A 19,674-nucleotide genomic window follows, 5' to 3' on the forward strand; every position below is an offset into this window, starting at 1 on the left:
TTAAAAAAACCAGTTTTTGTTTTGAACGAAAAAAACCGGTCCAGTTAATAACCGTAACCGGTTTTTTGAAAACCGATTTGTACACCTCTAACCCTTGGCCAAAGCATAGACCGCCCTGAGTTCAACCACTTTTGAGGTGTACGGGCTTCATCACTGCCGATAACAATTCCAAGATATTTGAACCGATCTGAATTTAGATTTGTGTACGTTTTCACATATCCATTTGTTATAAGATAGGTTTCAAATGCACGGAAGATCTCTCAGACAATGTATAAAACACTGATTATTAATTAAATGAATTACACGCCAGAGCACAATGTTGTCACTCTACAAAGAAATGCATTCAATTGAGTATCTCAATAAAAAAGAACTTGAGAAATTCAAAATTAATGGAGGTGGCTAATAAAAATAAATAAATCTTTGTAAAAATAATACCTGTGATTTCCTGCAAAAAAAAAAAAAAAACCTTCTGTGATTCAGCTACTTGATCCATTGTCTGCAGAAAACAAATCAATTATAGAATATGGACAAAGCAATACACTTGAAAAAGAACGATTCTGATAAAATGGATACTTATTAGAAAATAAAAATATATAAGTTCCATGGTAGTTAGAGACAGTTTATGTACATACCAAAGCGAAAGAATGAACGCACTTACCGACTTAAATTGATCCGCTTCATCATCATCTTTTGAACCACTTGTTTTACGAAGATTGACTTCAATTCTGTATAGTAACCGACCCAGTCATCCCAACAATAGCCCCGTCCCCTTTCATAGCCCATTGCAACTATATACCTGTTATATAAAAACTGCTCCATTTCTCCCATGAAAGGCTAGTGAGTTTTGCATCCACATACGTGTCTCCTCCAATCAAAGGGAGGGAAACACCATTTGAAACCTAGCACCCTGCTCTTTCAAGAATACCTAAATACCAGACACGATGCTCTTGTCCACTTAACAAGATCATCAATCCAACCGAAGAACAATAATAACAGCAATATTTGATTCCGTTACAATCAGAAGTCAAATACTTTTCAGTATTTACATAAATGATTCAATTAATAAATGATATACAGCTCAAGTTATATAACTTTTTTGACCAGAATGGCAGAAAGTACAAGAGAGGTGCATGCCACAAAATTGTTGGAAACATGGGTTGTAGAATATCTAGTCAGCTCAAGGCGTTTTTACTTCTTATCAAGGACCATATGAATCACAAGCTTAGGTGCTGTTTGTTTTTTCAGAGGTAAAACGTCTGCAGTCTGCGTGGGGAAGAGGACGCGCAGAGGTTTGAAGACATTTTTTAATGAAATGTCTTTTAAAAAACAAACGGTCTGCAAAGCTAAACGTCTGCGCAGCGCAGACATAAGAGGCCAGAAGAGGTTTTTCTGAAAAAACAAACACCACCTTAGTATTGTATATTAAACCTGAATGTAATAAACAAACAGAAAACCAAGAGAAACATACCTCTATTGATCTTCTATATATTAGCAGAAAAAAAAAAATCGCCGTTCATGTTATTAACATGCAATCCATTTTCTTCGTTACTTTGTTCGCTTGGTGGCCTTACTATTGATCTGATTCCTTGTTATCACATGTATATTCGGCATTCGCATTAAACAACAAACTCACCAATAATCCCCACATGAGCAACATCCATCTCTAAAGTGGTGAAACCTGCTCGAATCCCTCACTATGATATCCCTCCCAACAATTTTTGAAATAATCTTGATTGCAGCGTGACAGTCCATGCAAGTTCGCAAGTTCTTCATTACAACAATTGGTGATCCTTCTGGCGTATTTACGAGTGCAAAAGCAATCGCTAACCTCTCACTATGATATTTAAGAGATTCCACCTTAACGTCCTCATTTACATTTTGAAGAATCACACTTGTGTCTGGTTTGTACCCTTCTTCATCCATCTTCCTCCATAAAACATCAATCTTTTTCCTAATATCCTCAATTTGCGGATGTGTTCTGTCATTTGCGGTAAACACATGAACATTGTGGTTAACCTCAACCCAACTGTACGCCGTTACTTTCCTAACGCCCCTATCCTTCATCGCCTTTTTCACCTTACTAACATCCTCCCATTGTCCAGCTTCTGCGTATATATTCGACATGTTAACATACGGTGCAGCATCCCTTAATACCTCCATGTTGAAGAGTGCATCCGCAGCCCTTTTAGCAAGATCTTGATTCTTGTGGACCCTACAAGATCTCAGAACCGAAGATAACATAATTTCATCGGGCTCAAATGGCATTTCGTTCATTAATTTCTCCGCTTCGTCAAACCGTCCACATCTGCATAATAGATCAACCATGGATGCATAATGTTCTCGTTTGACATCGATTCTATACGTTTGAGTCATGGATTTAAAATGAGCAAGACCTTCGTCAACAAGCCCGCGATGGCTACAAGCGGTTAGAACGCCCAAAAAGCTCACCGAGTCTGGCTTAAGACCCGATTCAATCAACCGCTCAAACGTCCTTAATGTGGCTTCACCGTCCCCTTCTTGTGCATAAGCAGAAATCATCGCATTCCATGAGACCGTATTTCTAACAGGCATTTCGTCAAACACCTGTATAGCGTCTTTTATATACCCGCATTTCGCATACATGTCAAGTAGAGAGCTACCGCAAAACACATTCGACATACAACCTAACGTGATCATAACCGAATGTAACTGTTTCCCTAAAGAAAGAGAGGTCAGATTTGCAGAAGCTCTTAACGTGCTTGCAAAAGTTGCTTGGTCACCGTAAACGTAAGCTTCACGCATTTGCTTGAAAAGCTGAAGAGCTTCATCGTAGCATCCGTTTTGAACATACGCGGATATTATAGCGGTCCATGGAACCGCGCTTCCACGGGGGAGGCTTGCAAAGATCACATTAGCATCCTGAAATCTGTCACATTTTGCATACATGTCCACCAATGCATTCCCGACAAGTATATCCGAACCGGCCTCTGTCACCAAGGCTTGCGCATGGATTTGTTTACCCATCTTTAGATTCGTTTCAGTTGCTGCTACACTCAGCATTGTTGCAAAAGGAAATTGTTTCCTGTTGAATTTAGTCCGTTGTAATTCACGAAAGATATTTAAGGATTCCGTCAATCGACCAGCCCAAACAAATCCAGTGATGATAACATTATAAGATACACAATCTAGCAACAACATCTCATCAAAGAGTCTTTTTGCATCGTCTATGGAATCATGCTTCGAGTAGAAGTCAAGAAACGCATTGGACACGAACACATTCCAAACGAAGTTGGATTTGATAACAAGCGCATGAAACTGCTGACCAAGAAGAACATCGTTTAGCCCCATACAAGCACATATAACTGCTGCAAAAGTAAACTCGGATGGCTTTACACTGAAACTTTGCATATCTATAAAGAGGTCTATAGCCCGACTGTTCAATCCATTATTCGAGCATCCGGTTATCATCGCATTAAATGTCACAGAATCTCTCATCCCCATCTCAACGAAAAGCCGATTAGCCAAATCAAGGTTACCCGTTTTGCAATAAGCGTCAACTAAACTATTGCACACCATAAGGGTCCAATCAAACCCAAGTTTGACGATATGCGAATGCACTTGAGTCAATGTTTTTGTCATCAAAGTCTCATCACAACAAGACAAGAGTGTCGCAAATGTCACATAGTCAGGAAGTGTTCCCCACCTACACATTTCAGCATATAACTTGAAAGCTCCCACAGGTTGATCATGTTGTGAATAACCACCCATTAATATCGTCCACGACACCGCGGTCCTTACAGACATGGTATCAAACAATTCTCTTGCTTGATCAAGATTGCCCAATTTAACATACCCAGAGATTAAAGTGTTTAGAGAGTAAGTGTTTCTGTGAGGCATTTGGTCGAACAGTTGGTGTGCTTGGGCTAGTTTACCTTTAACGACCAGGTGATTGAGCTGAAAGTTGGAGTGTGATGTGTCTGGGTTGAAGCCTGTTTTGATTATTGTAGAATCCAGTGAATGTGTGACAATGGTTTTGGTGTATAAACATCGGGTTTTCATATATGAGGTGGCTGTACTTGAGTTGCAAAGCCTCATAGTAAAGAAGGAATTGTGGTTTCTTTGCGATTGTTACCAAGTTTTGTTGGTAAAGAACTTTATTAATATTTTCTTTTTATAATATTCTTTTGTTATTGTTATAAAGAAGATTATATGTATGTGTGTGTATAACATAAATTGAAACATTTATATTTATAACATATGAATTAGCAACATAGTTATAGTTTGGCGTGTTGGTGTTGTACATCATGCTTTGGATGTGTTTTATCCATAGGAGTGTTTGTACTCATGACTTTTGGTAGGGCTGTAAACGAACTGAACGTTCAGCGAACAGTTCGTGAACCGTTCGGCGGGAAGTTCGTTTATGTTCGTTCGTTTAATAAACGAACGAACATGAACAAGAAATTTCGTTCGATTAGTTAAATGAACGAACATGAACAGAGGACTCGTTCGTTCGATTGTGTTCGTGAACGTTCGGTAAGGTGTTCGTGAACATTCATTGATTTCCGTTAGTTTATGTTCGTATGTTTGTGTTTTGATTGAAGATCTTTGTATTTTCTTATATTTTATTTGTCCTTTTGTATAGTATTAAACTTTTATTTATTTTATTACCCTAACAGTTAAACTAGAAAACCCACTTTCACCTTGTTTATGCATCATTTCGCTTTCATTTCTCATTATTTACATAGGCAAATACGATCGACCTTCGTTCCACAATAAGGGATTCAAGTTCGAGTGCTACTCTCTGGGCCATCTATCTTTATCCTTCGTCGCGTTCGCCAAATTTATTTGTGTTCGTTTGTGTTCGTGAACCGTTCGCGAATACACTCATTTCCTTAATGAACGAACACGAACATAAAATCCCGTTCGGTAAGTGCTCATGAACCGTTCGTGAACACATTTATTTCTTTAACGAACGAACACGAACAAGGCCTTGTTCGTGTTCGTTCGGTTCGTTTACAGCCCTAACTTTTGGGTATAAAAACCAGGGTCAAGTTATTCTATAAAGACTTCTAATTGTAAGAAGTGTAAGAAAGATTTATAGAGTGACAAGTGTCCAATAACCTAAAACTAAACCCACTACATCACCACCAAAAACCTAAACACCCACCCCCACCCCACCCCACCACCACCCAAAAACCTAACCCCCCCACCCACCCACCCAAAAACCTAAACCCCCTCACCCCCCACCCACCCCCCCCCCCGGCAAAAAAAAAAAAAAAAAAAAAAAAAAAAAAAAAAACTATACCTCACCAAAAAAACCCCCAAAAAACCTAAACCCCCACCCCCACCCCCCAAAAACCTAAAAAAAACCTAACCCCCCACCCCACCCCCCAAAAACCTAAAAAACCTAACCCCCCCTCCCCCCCCCCCCCACCCCCCAAAAACCTAAAAAAAATCTAAAAAAACTAAACACCCACCCCCACCCTCCACCCCTCACCCCCCTCGGCAAAAAAAAAAAAAAAAAAAAAAAAAAAAAAAAATTAGGGTGGGTGATGTGGGGGGGGGGGGGGGGTTAGGTTTTTGGTGGTGGTGGATGTTTAAGGGTTTTTTTTTTTTTTTTTTGTAGTGGGGTTTTTTTGTGTAGTGGGTTTTTTTAGGTTATTGGACACTTGTCACTCTATACATCCTTCTTACACTTCTTACAATTAGGATCCTTTGTATTTCATCATAATCCATAAAAACCATACCTCTCTCTCCTTAATTCACACATACACTAGCTTCTCTTATATTTCTCTCTCTAGAAAATAGCTTTAAAATAGCTTTGATTCTGGTGACCTTGCCGGTGTTCGAATTGCTCTTGACATCCAGTGTTTACGTCGGTTTCATTGTTTGCGTTTGATGGTGTTGAGATGTCGTTGACGGTGCGTGTCGGTGGATCGCCACCGTGTTTACATCTTTCGCCGCCGTTGTCGGTTTGGTGTTGGGGTTGTTACGCTTATTGTTGTGTACGTAATGCTTGGAGAGTGTTTTATACATGAGAGTGTTTGTACTCTTGGCTTTGGGGTTGTACCCATTTTTGGTCATAAAACCCCACCCCTCCGGTGATGTTGTCGTTGTCGGTGCGTCGCCATTTTCACACCGTCCTCCTACAATATTGTTGTTGGTGTCGTGCTTTGTGCTTGATGGTATTGAGGTGACGTTGAATCACCACCATGTTTACACCATTCGGTGTCGTTTTCGTTTTGGTTTTGTGGTTTCTGCTCGGTGTTTTGTGCATGATGGTTTTGAGGTGAAGATGTCGGTGGTGACGACGTTAATGAATCGGGCTATGATGAGTTTGCAATATCTACTTGTAAATTTATGAAAGTGGCATGACATGGATACTGGATGGTAGGTTTTAAACATGCAAACCCCCTTGCAACCACTTCTTCCGACAACTCTGAGCCAAAGTTTTCGTTTTTTATTTACATTTTGGTCTTAGTTCCGACTTTTGGTAGAATTTCACACTTTATGTTATGTTTTCGTCGGTTGGTTTTGATATTGAGCGAGGGCCGTTGATGGTGATGGTGGTGCCATTTGTGCTAATTACATCTCATATGCCAGTTGATGGTTGTTTAAGTATCAAAAGGATGAAATTGCTATGGTGATTGTAAATGCACTAGTTAATATCAAACAACACGAACCTATAAATTTATATTGCATATTACATTTTTTTTCAAATAAAGCATAAAAGCTCATTTAAAATTTATTAGAGCACCACCAAGTGTGCATAGGTGGCATGGTCCTTGTTTGAGGACCTCCCACGGAACAACCTATTGGAGGTGAAGGTATATAGGGTGGAAGTCCTTGTTTACAAACCCCGTCCGGATTGGTCCTATAAATCCCATTCTAAAACTTAAGCTGACCAACATAGGATCAACTTCAACCAACAAATTGTCACCTTCTACCAACATTAAAACTCTCTAATGTATAAATCAAATCTTTAACCCTTTTGAGTCTTCCAATTCAAGATTTAAAGTAGTTTATGAATAAATGTACACTTTGCACCTCATGACCCATATAATAATTTCATATTATAACTTCTAAAATCCCCTTTGTCTTATTGTATATCTTCTTGATTACCAAAATCATTAACATAACTTTAGTTCTTCAATAAAAAACTGTATCAATCATGAAGTGAGACTTTTCCAAAAGTACGAGACACCAACAGTTAAAAATAAACAACGCTAATACCATTTACAATCATATATTAACAAAAGATATTACTCGGTATAACAAAAAAAACGTCGTAGTCAGTATAGTTCTGATAAAAAAAATAGTTTATACTGACCTTATCAATTAAAAGACTATAGCAAAATTTTGACCAAAAAATAAAATCAAACAACACTGAGTATTTAATTTCTTTAGTTAAGAAATACCAACTGATTGAAATAAATAAATATCAGCAGCCAATGTGTTATGATCTAAATTCCATGTATTCCTGTATAATTCCGCAAAATAATAAAAGCGAATTATGATGGAACCGAAATAAACCTTTAGGCTAGATTCTAAAAAAGCGCCGAATCCAAAGTGCATCTTATCTACTACAGTATACAAAATCCACAAATGTTGGTGCAACAAGGTTTATATAATAGCAGTACATGCATGATTTCATTTTCAAAATGCCCTATTGAAATAAAAAGCATTGCATGCATTAAGAAGTTGTACCAACGCAGGAAGGCTACATTGCTACAAGGCGTGAGAGGTCCCATGCGTTAAGAAGTTGTACCGGGATCGCTAATAACACCCAAGAAATCATCTTTGATGGTACCAATGCAGAACTGCAAAGCAACAGCCAGATTTATATTAATTCAACGTGTAAAAAGGGATATACTGTACAGATATAATTTGTAAAACAATGAACACATAATAACTAAAAATAGAGAAAAAGAACATGATTTCTCCTAGAGGTGACACCTTCAACGGTCAACCCATTAACAAGAAAATGGGTTGACTTGGATTACAGGTCAACTTTTAAAAGCTTAGCTAATAATGAAACGAGTCGAGCAGGTTAATAGGGTTGAAGGTTGCCCAAAGCGTTACAGAAATACCAAGGGGTAAACATTCCAAGCCAAGTCCGGGTTTGCCTAAGCTCGAGCTGGCTCGTGTGTAGTTTTGTTTATTATTTAAAATGTGTGGTCCAGAATGCTTCTCAAGTTTCTCAACTAGCATATCACTTCTCACATGATCCTTTTCCTGTATTTATATTTATAACTTTTTACTTTATATATACTAATAATAGTAAATTACAAAAATCGTCCTTTATGTATGTCACTTATTGCAAACCGTGTCCTTTGTCTTCAATAATTACAGAAAACGTACTTGATGTTTGCAAACCCTTGCAAGTTATGTCCTTTAGCCCTAACTCAGTTAATTTTTGTGGTTAAATCTGACCAAATGGACCCCACATGAGGGTATTTTTGTGGTTAAATCTGACCAAATGGAGGTCCCACATGAGAGTAAAATGACCAAAATACCCTCATGTGGGGTCCATTTGGTCAGGTTTAACCACAAAAAATTAACTGAGTTAGGGATAAAGGACATAACTTGCAAGGGTTTGCAAACATCGAGTACGTTTTCTGTAATTATTGAAGACAAAGGACACGGTTTGCAATAAGTGACATCCACAAAGGACGATTTTTGTAATTTACTCTGCTAATAATAATGATTATGTAACAATATATTAAATATACAGATTTAAACCGTAAAAACTATAGTATTTTTTAGGCCACCGAGTCTGGTGAAGCTCGGACTTGGGCTTGTTTACTATGCAAGCTATACTTTAGCTCGGGCTCATGCTCGCGTGTGGCTCGATTTGAGCTTTTAGCGAGCCAATCTCAAGTAGCTCATGAGCGACTCAGCTTGTTTACGCCCTAACGAATACTTTCAACCTCCACAATTATATATAGTTTAATAATCAGGTTTTTGAAATATTGTATGACATACGATTTCAGTGGCATCAACTCTAGTCCCAATGATCTTCAACCGAACCTCACTATCCTTTTGAATTTTCACCTGAAAAAAGCCCAAAAGCGCGATAATATCAAACATACATCACTGATGGCAAGCACAACCAGAAAACATAAAATTCGCAATATTGATTCATACAGATCCATCTGAAGTTGTGTAATTAGGCATATCCCCCGACTGAAACTCCATGTCATCGGGTATCAGCTACGAGAAAAAACAAAACAAATATAATGTCAAAAAAAGTCCCATATACAACACACACCACCCATTCTGTAAACATATCTTCTTTATGTAAATCATCTCAAATTAATGTTTACAATCTTATGACAAAGAAGCAGAATGATGAAGCTCAGGATGAACTCACGTGGTTTGACACAAAGATTTGAACAGGCCCAGCTTCAGCAAAGAAACCCATCTGCAAAATTTGGCAAGCTTGATTTATTTTTATGTATTAATACCGTAAGGGTTGGGATCAATGGGGAGCACTAAAAAAGTGGGTAACCGACTCAAACAAACTCTGATTGGACTTATTTAATTAAAAATGTATATTCATCAAAAATACTATGCATAAAGTATATAACCTTATTAACCATGGAGACCACAGCTTCTAAGATCTCTCCTTTAAAAGGCCGAAAGACAACACACTGATACTTGACGGGAAAAGTAACAAAGCCCGTGCCATCCCGAATAAGCCCTTTCCCGACATTCTCTATGCCTGTTATGGCAACAACAAACCCGTGCCGGCCACTGTAAATAAATTAGACATAAGTAAGCTTATATTTTCCACCAAAGCAGTTTGCAGGATATAGAGATAATAAGAACCTGCAAGTACCCTCCACATCTTTCATAAGCTTTGATACAAGCTTTTCGCGAAGGTCACGACCAAAGTGGCGAGGGTGAAGCTGCATGTTTCGCTCAAGGACAATATGGAAAAACATCTTCCCTGAAAACAAACAAAAAATAGAGTACAATTCAAAACTATTTCACATTTCAAATATATATTATAATATGGTTTTTGTATCGCACACCAATGGCTGGGAATAAGAAATGGGGTGAAGTGGTTTTTAAAATTCCTCAAAATCTCATTCACAGATTCATTTACTACTTCAAGCTCCATATTTTATTTACTTATTATTATTTCATTAAAATAACAAATCTACACCAAAACACAAAAAGCAAAATTGCAAATAATTTATTCAATTCTTTATGATGTTGTCATGTCATGTCATGTTCTTAAATCCGGTTCTACCAGTACAGTAAAGCAGCCTATTCGTCATAGTCACATAATTCGCTGGTCATGGCACGATTTTCGTTTTGGTGTACGAACAGGATCCGGGTTCGCAAGGGATCGCGTTTCCGAATGGCAACAATTCAAATGTAATAGAGAAGAAATGGTGGCTAATCGAAACTTACCTGCTTGCTTGCTGGCTGGCTGGCTGATTGAACCTTACCTTCCCTCCCTGCTGTGCTGATTCGTAGAATGAAAGAAAGAAGATCCGTCAGTCGTTTTTTAGGTTTAGAAGATGGAGGAGCGAACAGGGAGATAGGCTGCTCTTTTAATTTTTTTAGGTTTAATTTTATTTCTATTTTTATTTTAACTATATATTATTAGCCAACTAGGTTATAACATTAAACACGGGTTAAGTAAATAAAAAATCAAATAATTAATAACAAATTATAAAACAATATTTTTAAGACGCTTTTCTGAAATCCAAACAAAATTTTGTGTCATGTATGATCAAAACATGTGATGTTTGTCAAGTTTATAAATATGAAAGCATTTGAACCATCGATTAGAAGACAAACTATCATCGATTTTCTCACGAGTTTTAACAATTATGTGAACATACATTTACTAACCCAAGTTTTATTTAAATAATAGCGGTCTTAATTTATTAGTTCTAAAAAAATGTTGAAATGTCCATATTAGGCATATAGCAATTATCCAATTAGATAAACTTATATCAAAAAAATAATGTTTCAACTTAAGTTAATTAGATAAGTATAAATTATTGGTAATTATTAAATTATATAACTTTAAAATTTAAATATCTAGATGTGAGTTGCATCTTAAAAGGATAGTTGTTTTTTGAAAAATCTATTAGTATGATAAATGTTATTATTATTCTTCTTGCATTTTAAACATCTATACTATACTATAATGCATGAGGGAGGGGCAATTTAAGATACCAAAAAAATAAGAACTTCTTCTCCTTTTATTTATAAATACACCCCTAAAACGATGGTAACTTGGTCTTTTAAACACTATTTATATTTTAGTCCCCAATTTTATTACACATAGATCCCTAAGTTTTGACATAATTATAGATAATTAGTTACATCTGTCCTCCTTCATAACAAACTTATATATCTTTTACGTATTCTTGCAACATATTAAAAACTATAATGTTTTAAAAAAATATAAAGGTACCGCGACGAAGTACTCATTTTCGTTTCAATAGTTGTCTTGATCAGTATTGACGTACATATTAAAATGTACAAATAGACGATGCATTAGTGTACAAGTTATTAAAACAATGTGTGTATTTCTATATCACAAAATGAAATATTATTCATATCTATCTAACTATATAATAATGTATTAGTGAAACTGTGAACGACATTTTAAAATACCTAAAGATAAGAATTTTTTTTACTTTATGCATAAGGTACAATTAAAATAAGAATAAGTTAGTTATTTTATTTAACATATAATTTAAAACTTGCGTACAACCATTTAAAGAAATTTGGAAAAAGTCATGAAACCCTTCAAACTCGCAGACTCAAGCGGGACAACAAGCAAAAACCTTGATCAAATTTCGAATTTCAAAGCTAAAACCCTAATCAAATTTCGAATTTATGACCTACATCTCTCTCAGATTCCTTGTGAATCAGGATCTGGATCTGCATTCTCCCTCCCCCTCCCCCTATCTTTATTCACCCTTAAATCAAAGATGATTTAAGAAGAAGAACATCAGTCCAGTTTCCGGCTTAGGTAAACCTTCAAACCCTAATCGAGTTTCTTTAGGTAAACCTTCAAACCCTAATCGAGTTCCGGGTTGTTTAATGTTGAATAACCAGCAACCTGTGGTTGTGTGGTCATTTTCAGACATGGATAACCGTCGGTGTTCTGAAGGGAAGCACAGACAGTGGCTTTGGGTGGTTCATAGTCGACGGCTGAATCAGGGATTCCAAATATCAAAGTGAAATCCAGTTAGTTGGTTATTCATGTTTGAAGATATTGATTAAACAATTAAAAAGGTTGGTCTTTAAAATGTTACATGTACCTTAAAACAGGTGTTCCCATTGCAGAAACAACAATTCTTAACCGAGGAACAAGGTGCATTTGTTTGGCAATTCATATGTCCTCGATACTCTTAGAAGACTTCTTTCGGTGGATGAACTCCTTTCTTTCGCCAGAGGAAAGAGAGAATGTTGCAATGTATTAAACAAGTTGTACCCGATGACTTACTTTTACAAGAGGTATACCCAATCTCCGAATTCAAAAGCAAAAGTTGTTGTTTACACTAATTGTACATGTTGATTGTGAATTTGTGATCCTAATCTTTGTTAGCTATATAAAATTATGGATCTTGATTTATTTTAATATATGCTTTTATGTGAAACTAGCTAGAGGAATTGCTGATGACGTCGATTTGCTTACATGGTTGTACCATCGGATCTGAAAGAACCATTAGTAGAGGGGCATTTGGTAGTTGTTCTAAAGTTAATCTTTTTGCATTTTTAGTGGGGATGATTACATTCTTAGGCGAGTTTAATTTCAAACTAAACAAGATTTGATCTTGCATAGAATCTGCTAGAATGGGTCAACAATCCAAAATGGAGTTTTGAAAAAATGGTGTTAAGATACCAATTTATTAGTGTTAGAAGGATTGAACCAAATATTGATATCTAAATATGAAGAATTGAGAAATTAGTGAAAATGTGGAATTTTCACTTCGAGTCTTCCAATAATATTGTTAAATCCCAATATTACAAAAATGGAGTCCCATTTATAGTTTTTAAAGTATTCATCCTCTATTAGCAATGTGGCATTGCTTCGTTTTCTATTTTTTATGACATTACATTCAGTTTATGTACGCTACTTCAGGAATTGGTGGTATGTTCCCTTTGTAACGTACTTTCGTCGTAATCATACTTTAGATGGTTTAGTTAACATGCCCCAACTTCATATTGTGGATTCGTTACTAGGGTGTCATGATATTCACTATACTTTGTAATTCTATCATTTAATTGAAGGTTAAAGCCATCACCTTTTTATCTGTTAAACAAATTAAGCTTTAGTTTACTGACCATTTATTATTGTTGATTTTACCCTTTTTTTTGTTTGGTGTAGTCAGCTGCAGTTCAATCGGAGGAAACTGCTATGTGGTATGGGGTCAAATGCTATGTGGTATGGGGTCAAATGCTGGAATATTAGTTGATAATGCAACTGATGTTCATCTTGTTGGCTTTTGATGTCTATGTTGCTTACTTTACAAACATACAAGATTGATGGCCTTTGTGAACTAGCTACTCCAAGAACTCTCCTTGGTATGCCTTACATAGTTATTATATATAAAATGTTTTATGTTACAATTTACCTTACCAAATAAAATTGAGTTATATTGTGATGTTTGGAAAGGTTGATGAGAGGGCAAATTGAAGCACTTTGACTGCCCGAAGGGAAAGCAGATGCATTGAGAAAAGCAAGCTTTGAACATCAAGTCCTGATGCAACTTAATATCAAGTAACCAACTTTGTTGATGATTCCAATCTCTCCTATGAATCTATTTTGAAGAATGTACAAGTTCCTAGAGAAGTATGTATCCAAACACTTGATATTTAGTTTTAAATATCTTTTTTATGACCGTTCTAATCATTAACGTCTATAATTTGGTATTTTTCACAATGGAGAGCACTGTTGTGGAACTTCTTGTATGACAATATTAGATGAAACTGTTTTATTATTGAGAAAACATGTAGAACTTCATGTGCATCTACATGCACTTGAGAAGGAGAAGGTAATCTACTTTTTAGCCGTTAGAAGAATTATAAACCTTAACGCTGCATGAGCTTGCTTTTAAACGGTTACTAATTACTTGTTATTTTTCTTTTGAATATCTAGAGTGATCGACTTAAGAAGGTTTCGGAGTCTGGACCACATGAGTACCTCAAATTCACCGTGTGTTTGGTGCTTGGAATGGACCAAAATCAACTGTTCATGAAGTTAATCCTGAGGTTAGGAGAGACAACTGACCAACCTCCTTTTTTTTTAAAAGTGATAGTCTGACTTTTAAAATTTGTATGTTGAATATATTGTTAAGGGTTGAATATGCGTTGCATAAGTTGTTAGGGCTGCCCTGCAATCAAGTGGACAGAATTATGCTGATGCAGAGAGGTTTTATATTGACAAAGACATTTATTCTGCATTTGTAGTTGCCTTCATCAAAATTGTTACATCCGTTACAACTGTAAGTATGCTTTTGCCAACATAACTATATTTGTAAAAACACTTAATAAGTTAAGTATCATTATAAGAGCTTAATTATTATAATGATAAGTTAACCTTTTGAATAAAACAATATGTATAGTTATATCCAGTTATCCACTAAAGCTAAACATCAGACAACTTTCGACCCATTTTTTTAATACATAGGATCCTCAAGCAAGAAAATATGACATGGGTGCAAGAGGAAAAGTGGGTGATGTGGTACATGGGTGGAGTTGAGGAGGTTTAAAGTATACCCTAAGGCCTTACATCTATAGTTATATCCAGTTATCCACTAAAACTTGCATCTATGTTATTTTATTGCATCCATGATTTCTTGAGGTAATTGATTATTTAAATGTTAAATCAATTACTTACTAAACATGTATAACGTTTATGACATGTATCAATCACAAAAATGTTATTAACCTAAAATCTTTAAAAAAAAAACATAATAAACTTGAAAACTATCATAAATGAGTACCGCGATGCAAAGTGTTGCCCCCGCCGCATTGCGCGGGCACCCTACTATATATATATATATATATATAGGGAAAGGCTAACGTACAAAAAGGCTTATCGTACAAAATGTACGCGACGCGCGTAACCCTTGGATCAGGCCAAAAATCACGCATGGATCAGTTAATCACGCATGGGAGCCAGTTAATCACGCATTGGAGCCATTAATCACGCATGGGATCAATTTTTTTGACCTAATCACGCATGGGATCTTAATTACGCAAGTTATGTTGAACAAAAAATTGATAATCACGCATGGGATAATAATTACGCACGTTATAATTCTGTCGCGTACGTTAACGTACGTTAATCACTTTTGTACATTATACTTTCTCTCTCTCTCTCTCTATATATATATATATATATATATATATACTATATTATAATGTATGAGGCAAGGGCATTTTAAGATACCCAAAAAATAAGAACTTTTCCCCCTCTTTATTTATAGAAAGGCCCCTAAAATAAGGGTAGTTTGGTCTTTTAAACACTATTTATTTTTTAGCCCCCTAAACTTATTACACTTAAATCCCTAAGGTTTTAACAAAATTATAGATAATTGGTTAGAATTCACCCCTCCATAACAAACTTATAATATTTTACTTATTCTTGACATATCTTATAAACTATTATGTTTAAAAAAAATCCAAAGATAGCATGACGACCTACACATTTTTATCGACGTTTCGGTAGTTGTCTTGTTCAATATCAACGCACGGATTAAAAGGTATAAGTTTATGATGCTTTGTGTACAAGTGATTAAAGAAGAATACTAATACTATTGTCGAATAACTAATTAAACAACTTTTTAACACTTTAGTCAAATATTAACAATAATTCCTTATTTAAAGGGTGAGAAAATTTCATCTTCTATACTATACCATAATGCATGAAGGATGGGTATTTTAAGATACCCAAAAAATAAGAACTCCCCCCCCCCTTTTATTTATAAATAGACCCCTAAAATAAGGGTAATTTGGTCTTTTAAACATTATTTATTTTTTAGCCCTAAACTTATTACACTTTAATTCCTTAATTTTAACAAAATTTTGATTAGTTAATTATTAATTAGACTTTATCACCTTATGAAAAACTAACCCATGATTTTTAAACGGACATAACTTTTTCGTATATTAATATTTTTTAAAGAAAATTACACCATAAAAATACTCATTTTATTCTCTTTAATTTGAGTATAGTATTGTTATAGTTTTTTAATTAAAAAAATTGATATGAATCGTTAACTGAAACCGAAAGGTTCACAGAGGAAACCGAGCTAAAACAAAAAAAAAATATGACTTAACTGAAAACCGATTAACCGAAAAATTATAATGCATATTCGAGAGACAAGGATTGTCATTTACATAAATTATTTAAAATTAATATTTTTTACAACTCTTAATGCATGCATTACAATTTACAACTTCTACAGCATACTCTGAAAACACCTCATTTCTATGGGGGTTTTCAAATTTAAATAGGGGATTTTAAATTCAAACACAACAAAATCGGTTTTTTATCACCGTATTTCTCTCTCGTTCTCTTTCATAAATCAAGAAAAAATCCCAACAGATCTAGAGAGGATGTTCCTGCCATGGTGGAACCTTTGAAGATCGATGCTGGCGGTGACAAGGATGGTTAAGGTTCTGGCCGCGAAACCGACTCTGGTGGTCATGATCTGACAACAATCATTCTTGTTTGACGAATCAGGTAAAATTTCACCACGTATTATGTTGATTCGTATTAGCTTTGTTTGATGGTATTGTCTTTCTGACTGCTCACCTGCATTGTTGTTTTTGCGCTTTTCGGAGTATGCAGATCTATGTTTGATCAAGTGCTTTGCCGGTTCGTGTTTCATGTTTTACCTCTGCCCTTTCATTCTTAGATGACATCATCCATCTCTCTGGTTGCTGATAACCACAGTAAGCATTTCATCACTTCCGTTTTGTTCTATGCCGGTAATCGCTGAAGATGTATTACCGAGTAATTTAAGTACATTAAGGTTTTCTTCATAATGTTGATTTAGAGTTATATATTTCATTACACCATTGTTTCTAATTATGACTTGCCAATTATTATGTTCCTACTAAATTGAGTAAGTTTTGTTGTTGAATGAATTTGATATTTGAATCAGCTTGTGAAACTGATGAGCATTAAGGTAATTTTGATGGCATTAGGGACTGCTGGTATATGGCATATAAAGCAATTGAAGATGCCGGTGGCTGGAAAGCTAGAACTGCTATGGAGGACATGGATCTTGCAGTTTGGGCTAGCCTCAAGGGGTGGAAATATGTCTTTGTTGGGGACTTAGAGGTGAGTTGTGATATCAAATATTAGATTTTATTCATCAAATTAATAATCTACAGGAATAAACAGCAAAAAAAAATCTATTACATAGGTAAAAAACAAACTCCCGAGTACCTTCGAAGCTTACCGATACCAACAACATAGTTGGTAATGTGGGCCAGCTAATATGTTAAAAAATGACCAATGAAATCATCTTTTGTGACGTATAACTAACAGCAGAAACTTTTTCTTTACCCTAATAACAATGGGAGACGATTAATTGCATCTACTTTATTATGCAGCGAGTCTCCTTTTGGGAGAAACTTCATGTCCTTTATGCATACTTCTTTGTAAGGAAAAGAATAGTACACGGGATCACCATTTTTATTGTGTAATTTTCCCGGTAAGCATCATGGTCCCAGAGGTTAAACTTTTAAAACCAATAGCCATATATTTTCCAGCAACAATTACCGTTCAGAACTTAGCATGCACCCTAAGGTAACAAATTATTGCAATTTTTATATTAGTTATAGTATTATTTGTTTCTTTTAATGATACAAATTATTGCAAGTTTCAGAAACCCTTTTATAACTTTGGGTTCCTATTCAGAATAGCTTTAATGGACTTTGGGCACTCATGCATTTCGTAACATGTAGCTTTAATACAACTATTAAATCAATTATATCATGGAAACTCATTTTCATGATGATTGGAGTTAGAACTAGGTGTGGGTGGCTCCACATAGGAATATTGTAAACAATATGCATCCTTTGCAACGGATGTGTAATTTACAAAAATAGTACATGTATGCATTTATTTAAGCAATTATTTACTCAAATTATTTATGTATATATTTCAGTGAAGTTGATCCAATAGTGGTGTCTTTTTCGCTGTTAACCAGCTCCTAAGTAGATGGGTCGAGTTGGCACATATTTTTTAGTTGATTCTTCTTCCTCTCGACACACACATACAGACATACTACACATAATTAGAATGTTGCTATCATAGGCTTGTGAAGGAAAGTTTCTTTTGTGGATCATTGAAAGTAAAGCCATTAGCTAATGAAACTAATATTGATTTCTAAAATAAATATGGACTTTGATCTTAGAAATTCAGTTTTATTCTTTGAATGGTAATGAAGTTTTAGACCTTTTGTTAATCAATCAGTTTGTATCAATAGTAATTTAATTTTCGGATTAAATTGATTGATGAGTCTTTAGGCATTAAATTTACACTTTGAGCAACTCTCAACCAATTCAAAGTTGGACTTGACTTGATGTTCACATATAATTTTAACTTAAAAACTACTACAAAATGTTGTTTTCATTAATCTTACAGCTTTAAAGATTCCATTTTATCGTCAAAGTCTTTGTTTGACCAAACAATTTTTTAGGTAGAGCCAAAGAAGTTTGCGATACTGGCGAATTCCAGAAGAATATCGTGGGTATGTTGACAATGGCTGGAAAAGGGATTCGTGTTTTGGTCACTCATAGCGATCAAATATGTGATCTTCATCACAACCACTGTCAAATTTAAAACCCTTATGGGTTCTGGAGCAAAAAAAACCCCAATCTTGTAAACATTTGTACACAAGAAGCACAAAATTAGTCTAGCTTCCTTTATAATGTGGGATGGTGAACTTCATTTGTGAGAGTAAGTGCCAGATTATTATTGTTGTTATAAGATTTAAAGTTTGAGAGGTAGTTTTTATCTTGTTTTAAATTGCAATGGGATTCTGACTCTACTAATTCTAATTGTTTTGTATCGGGTCTTGACATTATTTGTAGAAGTCTACATTTAAAGTGAAATTACACTGTTCTATTAAAATCATAGTGCCAGCTAAAAACTAATAATTAGTACGTAGTTTTTCATAGAAAGATTATGGTAGTTCTCTATTACTATATTGGTAAATCTTTTTAGTCTTTCAACCTTGGGAAGTTTGGTTCGGCTAATTTGATTATGACAAACGTCATAACAAAAACCGACTCATAATTTTGGTTAATCGGTTATGGCTAAAGCGAACCATCGGATTTTTGTCTCCCGCCGCATCGCGCGAGCACCTTACTAGTATATTAAATTTAAGAGTAAAATGCACGGGTAGTCCCTTTGGTTTTGTAAAATAACACATATAGTCCATAATTTTTGTAAAATGCACCAAGAATGCGTGTATCGATGAGGGGGTTGCAGGTGGTGAGGGTGGGGTGGGGCCACTTGAGTTAAATTTATCTTTTAATGTTTTAATATTTTTAATACATTAAGGGCATTAAGGTCCTGTCATACCCACTTAACTGAGAAAACTAACCCCCACTCACTCCAGGGACTGTCCGAGTAACAAACTGTCAAACCACAGGGAGCACCGGTGTAATTTCTAGAAGTTTGGGACTATAGGT

The 19,674-nt window shown here is 35.4% G+C and overlaps 2 protein-coding genes and 2 long non-coding RNA genes across 5 annotated transcripts; 2 read left to right on the top strand and 2 right to left on the bottom strand.

The window, feature by feature from the left end:
- Positions 1 to 990: 990 nt before the first annotated feature.
- Positions 991 to 4,101, bottom strand: LOC110878465 (putative pentatricopeptide repeat-containing protein At2g01510). Its single transcript, XM_022126768.1, has 2 exons — positions 1,469 to 4,101; positions 991 to 1,389 (listed from the first exon to the last, which is right to left on the bottom strand). Exon 1 carries the CDS (start codon positions 4,072 to 4,074, stop codon positions 1,630 to 1,632), a length of 2,445 nt encoding a protein of 814 aa, XP_021982460.1. The 5' UTR covers positions 4,075 to 4,101; the 3' UTR covers positions 991 to 1,389; positions 1,469 to 1,629.
- Positions 4,102 to 7,433: 3,332 nt separating this feature from the next.
- LOC110878466 (DNA-directed RNA polymerase II subunit RPB7) lies at positions 7,434 to 10,562 on the bottom strand. 2 transcript variants are annotated; one of them, XM_022126769.2, is made up of 7 exons: positions 10,402 to 10,562; positions 9,811 to 9,931; positions 9,570 to 9,735; positions 9,353 to 9,403; positions 9,127 to 9,192; positions 8,965 to 9,033; positions 7,434 to 7,799 (listed from the first exon to the last, which is right to left on the bottom strand). In XM_022126769.2, the coding sequence occupies exons 2-7, from the start codon at positions 9,924 to 9,926 to the stop codon at positions 7,734 to 7,736; spliced, it is 534 nt and encodes a 177-aa protein (XP_021982461.1). In that variant the 5' UTR covers positions 9,927 to 9,931; positions 10,402 to 10,562; the 3' UTR covers positions 7,434 to 7,733. The 2 variants fall into 2 exon arrangements, with proteins under 2 accessions (XP_021982461.1, XP_021982462.1); XM_022126770.2 differs by having other exon boundaries at positions 9,811 to 9,934; positions 10,401 to 10,553.
- A 1,747-nt stretch (positions 10,563 to 12,309) lies between these two features.
- Positions 12,310 to 13,782, top strand: LOC118482076. The gene is made up of 3 exons (XR_004867091.1): positions 12,310 to 12,471; positions 13,346 to 13,542; positions 13,634 to 13,782. It is a non-coding gene; the product is annotated as an uncharacterized LOC118482076 (long non-coding RNA).
- Positions 13,783 to 16,571: 2,789 nt separating this feature from the next.
- On the top strand, positions 16,572 to 17,832 carry LOC110878467. Its single transcript, XR_002557970.2, has 4 exons — positions 16,572 to 16,708; positions 16,817 to 16,920; positions 17,176 to 17,311; positions 17,587 to 17,832. It is a non-coding gene; the product is annotated as an uncharacterized LOC110878467 (long non-coding RNA).
- Positions 17,833 to 19,674: the final 1,842 nt, after the last annotated feature.

This window comes from Helianthus annuus, chromosome 9 (assembly GCF_002127325.2).
Source record: "Helianthus annuus cultivar XRQ/B chromosome 9, HanXRQr2.0-SUNRISE, whole genome shotgun sequence".
In the NCBI taxonomy this organism is placed as follows: Eukaryota; Viridiplantae; Streptophyta; class Magnoliopsida; order Asterales; family Asteraceae; genus Helianthus; species Helianthus annuus.

Bases quoted from the DNA above. Each gene is read 5' to 3' on its own strand.
- LOC110878465 (XM_022126768.1), bottom strand. From the start codon at position 4,074: ATGAGGCTTTGCAACTCAAGTACAGCCACCTCATATATGAAAACCCGA.
- LOC110878466 (XM_022126769.2), bottom strand. From the start codon at position 9,926: ATGTTTTTCCATATTGTCCTTGAGCGAAACATGCAGCTTCACCCTCGC. The intron at 9,736-9,810 runs GTTCTTATTATC...ATTTATTTACAG, and splicing joins GATGTGGAGGGTACTTGCAG to TGGCCGGCACGGGTTTGTTG. The intron at 9,193-9,352 runs GTGAGTTCATCC...TTTTTCTCGTAG, and splicing joins AAATCTTTGTGTCAAACCAC to CTGATACCCGATGACATGGA.